The sequence below is a fragment of the Neovison vison genome, chromosome X (assembly GCF_020171115.1).
Source record: "Neovison vison isolate M4711 chromosome X, ASM_NN_V1, whole genome shotgun sequence".
In the NCBI taxonomy this organism is placed as follows: Eukaryota; Metazoa; Chordata; class Mammalia; order Carnivora; family Mustelidae; genus Neogale; species Neogale vison.
Genome location: NC_058105.1, coordinates 20644465 through 20658475, shown reverse-complemented (window position 1 = coordinate 20658475; position 14011 = coordinate 20644465). Strand labels below are relative to the sequence as shown.

General features: G+C 40.5%; 1 protein-coding gene across 2 annotated transcripts in view; it reads right to left on the bottom strand.

The window, feature by feature from the left end:
- The window catches only part of ZDHHC9 (zinc finger DHHC-type palmitoyltransferase 9), a 33636-nt gene that overhangs the window by 11522 nt on the left and 8103 nt on the right, over positions 1-14011 (bottom strand). For both annotated transcript variants that reach the window (XM_044234370.1, XM_044234371.1), the window contains 2 exons: positions 9004-9164; positions 4662-4820 (listed from right to left, as the gene is read on the bottom strand). In XM_044234370.1, the coding sequence (XP_044090305.1) occupies positions 4662-4820; positions 9004-9164 (320 nt within the window). The remainder of the gene's footprint in view (positions 1-4661; positions 4821-9003; positions 9165-14011) is intronic.

Here is a 14011-nt window from a genome sequence, read left to right as displayed (position 1 = left end):
TCTATTGTCAATTCTTTTTTGGTGTTTTTTATGGACAGAATTGCGTCGCTCCCCCAAATTTATATGTTGAAGCTCTAACCTCCAATGTGACTGTATTTGGAGACAGGGCTTCGAAGGAGGTAGCTAAGGTTAAATGAGGTCATAAGAGTAAGGCCTTAATCCCGTCAGATTGGTATCCTTATAGGAAGAAGATGAGACACCAGGAGCGCATGAGCACAGAAAACTAGCCACATGAACAGCAAGAAGGTGGCCCCTGCAAGCCAGAGACAGAGACCTCACCAGACATCAATCCTGTCGGCACCCTGATCTTGGACTTCTAACCTCCAGAACTGTGAAAAAATAAATTTCTTTTAAGCTCCCCAGTCTATGGTATTTTGTTATGGTAGTCTGAACAGACTAATTTAGATACACACACACACACACACACACACACACACACACATATCCAGGAGTGGAACTGCTGGATCATATGATAATTTCATGTTTAACTTTTTGAGGAACTGCCAAACTGTTTTCTACAGTGGCTGCACCATTTTATATTCCCACCAGCAGTATATTTCCGCATCCTTAAATTTAATCATTTTGATTGCAGTGTAATAATGGAATAGTAAATAATATTTAATTAGAGGAAACTGCCTAAATAAACTAGAATATAGCCATATGATGGATTATGCAGTCATTAAAATAATATATTCAAAAAATATTTATTAAAGATGTAGAAAAATGCTCAGGATATAATGTTAAATGACAAAGGCAGGATTAAAAACTCTATCATGTGTGGGGTGCCTGGGTGGCTCAGTGGGTTACAGCCTCTGCCTTCAGCTCAGGTCATGATCCCAGGGTCCTGGGATTGAGCCCCACATCAGGCTCTCTGCTCAGCAGGGAGCTTGCTTGCTTCCCTTCCTCTCTCTCTGCCTACTTGTGATCTCTGTCTGTCAAATAAATAAATAAAATCTTAAAAAAAAAACTCTATCATGTGTGATCTAACTTCCAAACAAGCGACAGTGGAAGGAGATACAGAAAAATGGAGAGTAAATTTGGGATTAAGTTTTATTTATACTTGCTGTACTTCCCATATTTTCTACAATGAACATGTGTTATTTTAATGAATAAAATACAGCATTTAAAAAACGAGCTATGTACTGGTCAAAATTAAGACTGTAAGAATGGTACATCTCCTGGCTAAATGGCTACAATATATCTTCTCAGCAAAGGAAAAGAATATGTGGAAAAGACACATCCAACTGATTAGGGTAATATCTGGATCAAGAATTACAGACATTGGGGCGCCTCGGTGGCTCAGTGAGTTAAGCCTCTGCCTCTGGCTTAGGTCATGATCTCAGGGTCCTGGGATCAAGCCCCACATCAGGCTCTCTGCTCAGCAGGAAGCCTGCTTCCCACCCCCCCACCGCCTGCTGCTCTGCCTACTTATGATCTCTCTCTCTCTCTCTGGGTCAAATAAATAAATAAAATCTTTTTTAAAATAAAATTTAAAAATTAGAAAAGAAGAATTACAGATATGGCCTCACTTCAAACAAAACTGCCATATAAAAACATTGAAAACTGTAGATTTATACAGATACATTTTTATTGTATTTTATTTTTATTTTTTAAGATTTTATTTATTTATTTTAGGGTGGGAGGGGTGGAGGGAAAGGAGACAGAGAATCCCAAGCAGACTCCATGCTAAGAGTGAAGCCCGACACAGAGCTTGACCTCACGACCCTGAGATTAATGACCTGAGCTGAAATCAAGAGTTGGACCCTTAACCGACTGAGCCACCCAAGCACCCCTACTATTTTAAATCATACTTTTTCTTTTTTTTTTCTAAAGATTTTATTTATTTATTTGACAGACAGAGATCACACAAGTAGGCAGAGAGGCAGGCAGAGAGAGAGAGCAAGGGAAGCAGGCTCCCTGCTGAGCAGAGAGCCTGATGTGGGGCTCAATCCCAGGACCCTGGGATCATGACCTGAGCCGAAGGCAGAGGCTTTAACTCACTGAGCCACCCAGGTGCCCCTCAAATCAAACTTTTTCTGATAATATAACTAATATATGCTCATCACAGAAAACTCAAAAGAAAAAAGAAAAATAGAGGAAATAAAATCACTCATAATTCCACAACCTATAGATAAGAAACTATAAGCATAAGCATTCTGGTATATTTCCTTGCATATATCTTTATATATATATTTTCAACTGTGTAACTGAGATCACACTATAAATGTAGCCTATCTCCTATTTTATTTCATTTAGCTTTCTTTTTTTTTAAGATTTTGTTTATTTACTTGACAGAGAGACACAGCGAGAGGGAACACAAGCAGAGGGAGTGGGAGAGGGAGAAGCAGGCTTCCCGCTGAGCAGGGAGCCGTATGCGGGGCTCCATCCCAGGACCCCGGGGTCATGACCTGAGCTGAAGGCTGATGCTTAACGACTAAGCCACGCCAGCGCCCTTCATTCAGCTTTCTGATCTGAGCTTTCCCCACAAGTCTATTGCATGAACGTCCCACCATGTATCTGCGGGTGGTCAATTAGGTTTATCCAATTTTTCATCATCATGATAATCCTGAGGTAAATATTTCCATACCTAAATCTTTTACCACATCCCTGATTATTTTCTATCTAGGGATCTATTCCTAGAAAGGGAATATTTTTATTTTATTATTTTCTATCTAGGGATCTATCCCTAGAAAGGGAATCACTGGCATCAAAGGGTATACATATTTTAAAGCTTTTATGAATCTCACTAGGTTGTCTTCCAAAAAGTTTGTTCCAATTTACACTTCTGTCAGGATAGGACTAAGCATTATCGGGTTTTATTTGCTAATGTTCTAGATTTTAAGAGACCCTGTTTTAATTTTTATTTCTTTGATTTTTAGTAGGGACGACCCTTTTTCATGTTAACTAGTTAATTACCTTTCCTATTTTACGAACTGTCCATATTTCTACTGGAATGTTAGTGCTTCTTTTTAAAAAATCAAAGTTCTTTATACTTAAGAATATTAATAAGGAGAGAGAATTCTTTATGAAAACCTTCACATCAGGGGCGCCTGCGTGGCTCAGTGGGTTAAAGCCCCTGCCTTCGGCTCAGGTCATGATCCCAGGGTCCTGGGATCAAGCCCTGCATCAGGGCTCTCTGCTCAGCGGGGAGCCTGCTTCCTCCTCTCTCTCTGCCTGCCTCTCTGCCTACTTGTGATCTCTATCAAATAAATAAATAAAATCTTTTAAAAAAACCTTCATATCAGAACTTCTTGAAATATCAAGCTTCCTAGCTAATTTAAAACAAGTTTTAATTTATAAAAGTCCTATCTACATACAGATTTTTACCATATAAAGTAAGCTTTATCTTCCCAACATTTGCCCAAAGAATTGGCTAATAAGAAGAAAGCAATGTACTCAGTGAGGCATGTTCCACGGCATATACAAAGAGTCCTAGAACTATGCTTGGGGAGCCTGGTGGCTCAGTCAGTTAAGCATCTGACTCTTGGTTTTGGCTCAGATCATGATCTCAGGGTCCTGGGATCAAGCCCCGAGCCCTGTGTTGGGCTCTGTTCTCAGGACAGAGTCTGTTTATCCTTTTCCCTCTCCCTCTGCTCCTTCTCCCACACATGTGCACTTGTGCTCTCTCTCTCAAATAAAAAAAAAATAAAATCTTTTTTTAAAAGTATGCTTATTGGTAAGGTAAGGAGTTGCACATTATGAACAGACATATTTACTGCCTATTTCTGATCTTTCCCAGGGTTCAACACACGGTAGGCAGTGATTACAACTAAGCCACATATATGCAGAGAGAAGCACAGACCCATGTACTATGCACACCCACCACCCTTGCAACATCGGCAGAGAAAGATGAAATGACAGTTTTGGAATCAGACCTACTCCAGTTTCATATCATATTAATTACATGAGCCGGCACAAAGATGCATCACCTATTTCCTCATCTGTAAAAAGGGGATAATACCCACCACATGGGGTTCTGATGAGTCTTAAATAAGAGAAAGGGAAAGCACTTAGCACAGTGCCTGGGATATAGTAGGAACTCAATAAATGCTAGCAACTTTCTTCTTGGGAACACTGCTTCTTACATATCCCTTCCTTCCCCGATGCTGCCCTCCAGTGGACTAGAGATCTCCTCCCCCCAAGTAAGGCGGGCTCCACTTGAAATAAATCCGGATTTGAAAAACAGGTCAAGTTTACTTCCCCACTTATCAAAAAGGTTTTTTAGGGGCGCCTGGGTGGCTCAGTGGTTTAAGCCTCTGCCTTCAGCTCAGGTCATGATCTCAGGGTCCTGGGATCGAGCCCCATGTCGGGCTCTCTGCTCAGCAGGGAGCCTGCTTCCCCCTTCTCTCTCTCTGCCTGCCTCTGCCTACTTGTGATCTCTCTCTATCAAATAAATAATCTATAAAAAAATCATTTAAAAAAAAGGTTTTTTAAATACATTTCAGACTAGAGGATATTTAAATCATGATATGATCTATAGAAGTACAATTGATCTACAGCTGTTCAGTACCTTGCTTCCTAAAGTTTCCTAACTAAATCTAGCTTATTTCCTATATAAATCAATCTTCCCACCACTACTGATTCTTCCCTAGAAAAATAACCTTGACCCTCTCCTTCAGTTCAGCCTTTCCCCCAGACGAAGCCTCTTTGGTTTTACTCACCCACACAGTTGTCACAGATGCTGCAATGGGAGGCCCGGGGAGGCCGGAAGATCTTGCATGTATAACAGTATTTCAGCTTTACAATCTGGTTGTTGATCTGGAAATTCTTGATACGAGGAGGTGGTCGCTGGCCCTGGGGCACTGCACCATTGGTAGCTTCTGTAGGTCAGTAAAGACAGTTAATATCACTGCCAGTCATTATTTGAGCCTCAAAGTCTCACTTCTCCAAAAGCAGAGGGAGCAATCGCCACTTCCTTAGGCCCACTGTCTTTTCTAGACTAGCACTGCCTAAGGGTATTGTCAACATCAACAAGTATCCCTTCAAATTCCACTGAATACCATGCAATTCTTTTCTGCACATGTGAAAAGAGGTTTCTTCATCTTTTTCAGCAGATTACAGAGAAAAACATTTATAAAAGAAATAAAAACGGCTAAAAAGCATATGAAATGAAATCATTCAAATTCACTAAGAATCAAAGGCATAAAAATCAACACAAAGATGCTGTTACCTCCTCCTATATTAACAAATATTAAAAAGAATAAAAATGGGACGCCTGGGTGGCTCAGTCGGTTAAGTGTCTGCCTTCAGCTCAGGTCATGATCCCAGGGCCCTGGGGTTGAGTCCAGCATTGAGCTCCTTGCTCAGTGGGGAGCCTGCTTCTTCCTCCACTTACCTCTCCCTCTGCCTGCTGCTCCCCACTGCTTGTGTTCTCTCTCTCTCTGACAAATAAATAAAATCTTTAATAAAAAAGTAATAAAAATACCCAGTATTGGCAAGGATGGGGAAGGTATTTTTATACATAATCAGTAAGGGATAAAGCACTGGCTCCCAAAACTTTAAAGGCATATATTTTTTGACCCAGCAATTCTGTTTCTAGGAATTTAACAAAACTACAAAGAGATACACAAAAGATGTTGATGGAAGGATATTTGTCACTGAGACCCTTTTAATAGTGAAAACCTGAAAATAACCTCAGTGTCACAGGGGATTGGTTAAGTAAATGCATGCATAGGATGGAATATTATGCAACCCTTTAAAATGATGTAGACAAGTGAATGAAAACACAGGACAATGTTCACAATATATTGCAAAATGAAAATGTACACTAGAAAGCATGTAACATGAATAAAAGGATATTATCTTGCAAAAATAAAATATATGCATAAAAAAGGCTGGTAATACTTAGAATCAGAAAAATAATCATTTAAAAATAAGAGTAATGCATGCTTATTGTAAAAGTTTGGAAAAAACAGAAGATATACGTAAGAAAAAAAATCATTGCTAGTCTCTCAACTCAGGAATATCCATGTGTTTTGGTGTATTTCCTTAACAGGTAAATAAACATTCATGATTTTTAAAAATTTGAGATCACATTATAAATATAATTTTGTACCCTCTATTTTTTGCTTAACACTATATGGTGAACACTTCTCCATGGTTGTTAATTTCTCTTCCAAAAAATATTAATACTGGCAATATAATATTCCATCATATGTACATACCATTATCTATTTAACCATTCCATATTGTAGGGCATTTAAATGGCCTCTGGGTTTTTACTATTTAAATGATGTTACGTGAAAAAAACTTAAAATGTTACAGATAAAGTTTAAATCCCCTCTGATCACCACCCCAATTTCCACCTCCCCTTCTCAACAATATATCCATAAGTTGGGGCACCTGGGTGGCCCAGTCAGTTGAGCATCCAACTCTTGGTGTCAACTCAGGTCATGATCTCAGGGTAGTGAGACTAAACCCCGATAGTTGGGCTCTAGTCTCACCTTGGAGTTGGCGTGAGGTTCTCTCCCTCTCCCTCTGCCCCTTCCCCCACCTCTCTCTTTCAAATAAAGAAAATCTTTTTTAAAAAAGAGAATATATATTATTTAATATGCATTAAAATGAAAACAGGTAGGCCCACATTAAAAAGAAAAAAAAAGGAAAAAGAAAAAAATGACATGTTGAAAATCCTTCTACAGTAATTTGTATGAATCTGATTATTTCCTTTAACTAAACTCTAAGTGAAGTGGAATTACTGGGTCAAAGGGTATGAATTCTTAAAGCCCATATTGCTTATTGCTAAAATGCTTCCCAGACAGATTGTATCAATTTGCACGCCCATCCATCTGCAGCATATGAGAATGCCTATTTCCTTGCACCCTAGATGTGCAGGATAATTCTAAAAACAGAATAATTTTTCAATTCACTTTGATTTTAAAAATATCTGCCATATGGAACTTTTTTCCTTTTTTTGCAGAGTGGGGTAGATGCTGTGAAATCAAACAATAACAATGTGCCACAAGTCTTAAAAAGATGGGGATAGCTCTTCATTAGAGAATGATGCAAGTACCAGCATGCCACCTTAATATTCCTTTGCATGGCCTTTACATGAAGGCACTTGTGAGATAGAGTTCATGGTTCATCCTCCCCATGAGGCGCTATGCTGCAATGGAATCACAATGTTGTCTTCTGCCCCAACCTCCATGCACATCTGCCCCCTCCCTCCAGCACAGGGATGAGTGCATACTGACAAAAACTTGCTAACATAAACATACAAATGAATGCAAGAATGTATTCTTCTACGGAGAGAAACATGCTAAAAGGAGAGGTCACAATGTGACAGCTCAAGCGTGGGCTCCAGGCCCAGTGATCTGGCAAAACAGAACTAACCTTGCTAACACCTGCTGGGAGATGCAAGAGACAAGTCAAGGCACTGCCTTGACCTTCAGTTTCTCCATATGTGAATGGAAAGATGATGATAAAAGAATAATCCCAGATGGCAAAAAGATGGCACACACAACTCTCCCTCCTCCTATCTTACTCCTAACTACCCCAGCCTTACCAGGTCTCCCCTGAACTCCAGCTGCACCAACACACCTGGCCTCTGCTTTTTCCCCACTATTCCCACTCTTACCCCATCCCTAAGTAGTTCAAGCTCAGATGTGCACAAACTATGCCCCCTTAGCTCAACTAAAACAGGCTAGAATTTTTCAAAAAGAAATTCACTGAGAAGCTAGAGGGAAATGCAGCTAAAACAAACAAAAGAAATACAAAAGCTTGGACGCTTTCAAAGCACTGTAAAGGAGTATCAAATCAACTCATTGTATACTTTAAACTTACACAATGTTGTGTCAATTATATCTTGATAAAACTGGAGGAAAAAACATCAAATGGAAATGGGAGAAAATATTTCATTGATGATAGCATGCATATAAACATTAGGAATAAACTCAATATAAGAAATATAGAAACTAGAATTTAAAACTATAAAAATTTTATTCAAGGGCATAAAATTCAATCTTAAAATAAAGACACAGTATTTTATTGGATAGGCAGATAATATACAAATGTAAATTCTTTCAAAAATATAAATGTAATATAATACCTATTATAACTTTAATGTTTGTGTGTTTTTAATTAAAGTAATATAAAAATCAAAATACAAACAAACACCCTAACAATCTAAAGGCTAACCATAGATTGATGGCCCATGGGCATTGCTTTTAGTCTTATTAGTCTTATAAGTCCTGGGCCCCTTTCTTCTAATCTATCTAGGTTGGACACTAACTCAAGCTACTTGGCTACTGGACTTGCAAACAATTTAGGCAAGCACTGCTGTGGAGTCTGGGAGGCTCCCAGTCCCCATGAGTGTTAATATTCTGGCCTTCTTTCCCAGTGTGAGCTCCTAGGATATTCCTTCCTCTAGCCCTGGGATCTTCTGGTTCAATCTGTGGAGCCACCCTGGATCCTGGCTAGTGTAGCACTTGATCTCTGTCCCAAAGAGACCTACCCTGAGCTGAAAACTGTACCGTAATGAGCCTGTAACTGCTCCCTTTACCCTCCTTTACCTTCCTATAATTCTCAGTGGTTCCTGGCATCATAGCTGTCTCCTCCCACTTTGTGTATTGCCTTAAAGCAGGAGTTCTTGGTGGGGCCCATGATTGTGCTTCCAAAGATCTGTGAATCTCTGAAATTACATCCCAAATTATATGTATAGTCAAACATATTGGAATATTTTTATGAAAAGAAGGCTTATAGCTTTCATCAAAAAAAATCAAATGAGTTCATGACCCCTCAAAGGTAAAAAAATCCCATCCTCTTAGGAAGAGTGCATTAAGACAAACCCTTCCTGAGACACAACCCAACACAAGAAGAATGAAGCATACGGCTTTCAAATCTTGCTAAACCTGACTTACCAAAACCATAGGGTAGTCATGATCTCAGATTCAGGATCTTACAGGGAAAAGGCTAGATATTATTCTTAGTCTGCAACTACTATTATGATTCCACTCCTTTAGTGATTAAAGTCACCACAGCATCTTGCCAGCTGGTTAGAACACTCACCTATCTCCATTTCTATGAAAGCTGCTTCATCTGGTAGGGCCCGAGGGATCACTCCAGGGTCACTGAAGCTGGTCCTCAACAGTGTAGCCATGGAGAAAAGGAAGAGCATGGCAGCAAACACAGGGATGGCAGGAGAGAGCTGGACAGCCAGGTAGCGACATCTGAAGAAAGTGGGCGATTGAACATTTAGTTATATCCACCCTATATTGACCACAAACTGATACCAGCATGTTGATCTGGTCTCCACAATAAAGTGAGCAGTACATTGAGGGAAGAGACCATGCTTTTTTCTTCTCTTGAACTACCCATAACTCCTAATATATGGTTCTTCACATAGTAGGAGCTCAACACTTACGATGTCACCTATAACCTCAGAAGACAGTCTCCATGGACACCCCCATCACCAAGTCCAATTCCTCCTGTCAGCCTGCTGAGGACCACATTTCCTCTGTGCCTTGGGAAAGGCTCACACCTTCTAGGGTCAGGGAAGCAACTGAGCCTGTACTTGTAAATACCACAGGTTGCTCTCACTCAGGGAATGTCTAGAGCTTTTCATAATCACTCATCTGGCATTAGGCCTGAGCTCAAAGAGGAGGAAGAAAAGATGAGGACCATTCATGAAGCAGGGTCCCAGTGTCAGAGGGTACATCTGGCACGCTTCAAGGCTAGTGAAAAGCTTCAGGGCTGCTGACTGACTTTGCAACATCCATCCTCTTCTCTCCTAAATTTGCTCTGCTAGTAGGTACTTAGTGACCTCAGGCAAAGGAAAAAGAAAATTTTATCTCCTCAGCACCTCTTCCCAACATCATGTTTGCTCCCCCTCTTTCCTCATAATTCACCCAGAAAGCCACCCCTCTTCCTCTCTGGATATCCCAGATCTACTCATCTTTCAGGTCCCAGAGATATCAATGGCATCATTGCCACCATCACAACTTATTGAGCACTCAGCATATACCAGGCACTGCACTAAGCCATTTATATGCATTATCTCATTCAATTCTCACACTAAATCTATGACATAAAGTCTATTATACCCATTTGACAGCTGGAGAATCTGGGATTTAGAGAAGTCTTGCCTCTTCTGAGAGGCCTAGCCTAAGCTGCACTAATCTCTCCCTTCTCTACCGCTGTAGTCCTCACTGCCAGAGCCTTGTATTGTTTCCTAGCTGCTTTTCACTATACTGACCTCGTCTTCCCCAGCTGCACTTTGTAAGAGGAAAAAACTTGTCTTTGTGAAGTAGGAATGTTTGGGTTTGCATTCTGGCTCTGCCAGCTCCTACTTGGGTGACTTAATTAACTTCAGTCTCCTTAGCTGTGAAATGAGGATAGTAATAGTACTACACAGGGTCATTGTGTCATCAAATGCATGAATATAAATAAAGTGCTTAGAACTGCACCTGACACATAGTAAACGTTAAGTAAATGTCAGCTCTTAACGTTACCGTCTTACCATCGTGGCTCTGTATCTCCCAGAGCTTAATGCAAGTATGGGAACAAAGAAGCTATCCACAAATACTTGTTGCATCCAGCTGAATTTCAAATAGGAATATGTGATGAGAGTTATCACTGACCTATTTTTATTCTTTTCCTCCTGAGGCACATTTTTTCCTATACAGAGATCTTCTCTTGGAGGCAGACTATAAGTGGATAAGCAAGGGCCAGAGGGAGAGTGGAGAAAGTAAGCTAAGGAAAAAGGCTTACCTCATCGGCATGGGGATTAAGCAAGCTGCTGTCCACTCAAAGCAAACATTTAACCCCAGGTTGTACATTCACTGTAGTTTTGGAAATCCACATGAGATCCTCTCCCTGCCTCCCTGTCACACACACGAGTGCAGGGGTGGGCGGGTGAGAACCAACATTAATATTGGGCTGAGCAATTTGTCAGTAGAAGATGAACATATGTAGTGAACTTGCAAAATGATTTTGTGGCTTTTTGTTTGCTTGCCTGTTTGTTTTTAACAAAATCCTCAGTCATAGCCTGATTTTGTATGATTTACTTCCTTCCCCTAAAAGCTAAGGGTAGGAGGTAAATTTTGAAGAACTGAAGGATCTGACTACACACAGGGTAATTAAGGTCCTTACAGATCACTAGCTTGTGGATTACCTTCTTTTCCATTGTTCCACCCTCAGTAGAACACGTAGCCAAAAAGTGAATTTGGAAACAAAAGTTACCTCTGCCTATCAGGAACCCAGAGGATACAGAAGAAACATTAAGACTCTGTTTCATGAGCAAGCCAAGTAAAATTACCACACTAACAGAAAACAGTCATCTTTCTAGTCATTGCCTATTTCTAAGATCACTCTTGAAAATGAACAACTTCTCTAGGACTTGAACTGCTCTGGGTGTATGGTCTCCAATAAACAGAAAAATCAGAGCTATCTGATTGGCCACCAAAGGGATTTTAAATCATTTTATTACAGGAAAAAGATACAGAGAAAACAGAACTCTCTCTCTCCTCTCTTTCTCTCTCTCTCTCTTTCTCTCTCATACATGCACACACACACACACACACACACACACACACAATCAATGTTGCCCCCATGCATGAAGGACCTAAGATTAACTAAGTCTCATTCCAACACCTGCTTATTAACCAGACAAAGGACAACTTAGATTTGAATTATGCTATGCCATCAAGGATAAAGGTCTCTGTAATCTCCACATGGACTATCTTCTGCACCTGCTAAAACAATCCACTCTGTATGTCAACAAGTACACAACAGGCCCATTGTACTGTTCTCCAGAGATGAGGCTATTGGCAGTCAGTTGTCACTAGTGAGTGGGTGTGGCTGGGAAGGCAGATGTGGGACCAGCAGGCATTTCCACTCCAAGTAAGAGGAAACTTGGAGAGCCAGTAGCTAAAACTGCTGTTAACTACAACTTATCATGTATGTCTGTCTTTAATAGTTATGATCAAAAATACCCCCTTAGGGGGCTTAAGTGGGTAGGAGAAGAATCCATGAAACAAGATGGGATAGGGAGGGAGACAAACCATAAGTGACTCTTAATCTCACGAAACAAACTGTGGGTTGCTGGGGGGAGGGGGGTTGGGAGAAGGGGGGTAGGGTTATGGACATTGGGGAGGGTATGTGCTTTTAGGTAAATTGGAAGGGGAGATGAACCATGAGAGACTATGGACTCTGAAAAACAATCTGAGGGGTTTGAAGTGGCGGGGGGGTGGGAGGTTGGGGTACCAGGTGGTGGGTATTATAGAGGGCACAGCTTGCATGGAGCACTGGGTATGGTGAAAAAATAATGAATACTGTTTTTCTGAAAATAAATAAATTGGAATAAAAAAAAAAATACCCCCTTAGGGGGCGCCTGGGTGGCTCAGTTGGTTAAGCTTCTGCCTTTGTCTCAGGTCATGATTCTAGGGTTCTGGGATTGAGCCCCATGTCCAGCTCCCTGCTCAGTGGTGAGAAGCCTGCTTCTCCCTCTCCCCACTTCTCCTGCTCTCTTTCACTACCTCTCTATCTCAAATAATATAATATAATATAATATTTTTTTAAAATATCCCCTTGGATTAATCCCATAATTGCACTAAGCTAGAGATCTCCCTCTGACAGGACCAGGGTATGTGAAAATCTGGTGGCAATTCTCAATATCAACCTGAAAAGTCAGGAGTCTCCTAAATCACTAATTTGTCTTACTGGAAGAAGAGATCTGTCATCCATGAATATAAGCTAACTGTTTTTTTAAATCCTCCAGTATTTTCCATTTATATCACTTCTTGGAATAATGATATCATATACTTCTTTGAAACAGAACTCTCTTTTATCTTCAGAGTACCAAGAGGCTTTCCCCCTTCCAAAGGGTTCAGAAGTTGCTTTTCTCCCTTGTGAATTTTATAAACACAACCATGTCTCCACTAAGTCTTCCTTTATGCCACCTGAAGAAATATCATTATTTTAAGCCACCTTCTATCAACCTCTTGATTGGCCTCGGGCTTTCATAGCCGGACTACATGACTGGACTTCCACATGTCCCATGGGCCGCATGGTGGTACTGTCTAGCAGTAACTAGCAGTGCCAGGCTGGGCTGGTGTGTCATGTCCCATCCCCCATCCCTAGCATGCTAGTTCATTGGAGGGACAATGATAATGACACAGACTTTAACTGATAGGAAAAAATTCAAAAGAGATTCATGAGTGGAGTTGGTAAGAAACCAGACAGATTCCATAGCAGGGCTCTGCCTCACAGACTGGGAGCATGGATTGGTATTCTATACAATACTCTACCTCCAAGTCTTCCTAATAGCTCAGTGCAATCAATCAGCCAACAAGTGTTTATGGGTCTAACAAATGAAGAACAAGAGAAAATAGGAGTTAATTTTGTTGGGAAAAACATAACTAACATATGAAATAGCTGAAGAATAAGATAAGACCAATAATCAAGGGTTAGGATGGTGATTCAGACTCTAAGGACTATAAGTGGTCAGAGAAGAGCTCTTGGGAAGCTGGTAGCTGCTTAAAACTGCTCCCATAGCAGCTGTTAAGGGTGGCTTTAAGGAAGAGCTGTGCTTGGAACAGAAGAAAGGGCTCAAGATTAGAGTCCCACTATGGCCCTTGTCCCACATAATAGTAATAAGCCTTTGCTATTAGTCCCCACTGATATGGACAGTTGTCTGTTCTCTTACACACTACCTACTTCGGAAGCATAGTAAACATGCAGAGTCACCTATACTGGCTCAAGGCTCTCATGATGACACTCAAGAGTTTGCTGATAGGGAAAAGTTTCCTTGGACACTGAAAACGTAATTTAAAATCAGTCTCTAGTTTGACTGCTATGTGAAGGTCAAAGGAAGAGGCATAAGTCTGTTTTGCTCTAGTAGCAAAGGGGAAAATTAACCAAACAGGGACATTTTCAATTCTGAGGCAATGAGCCATCTTCTCACTAAGAAGGGCCAAAATCTCTAGCCAGACAAACCTGCTAAGCAGTTGTTGAACTGCAGTGATAATAGCAAATTTCATGTTTCAATTATAACAAAAATAGCAAAATTTCAAATATA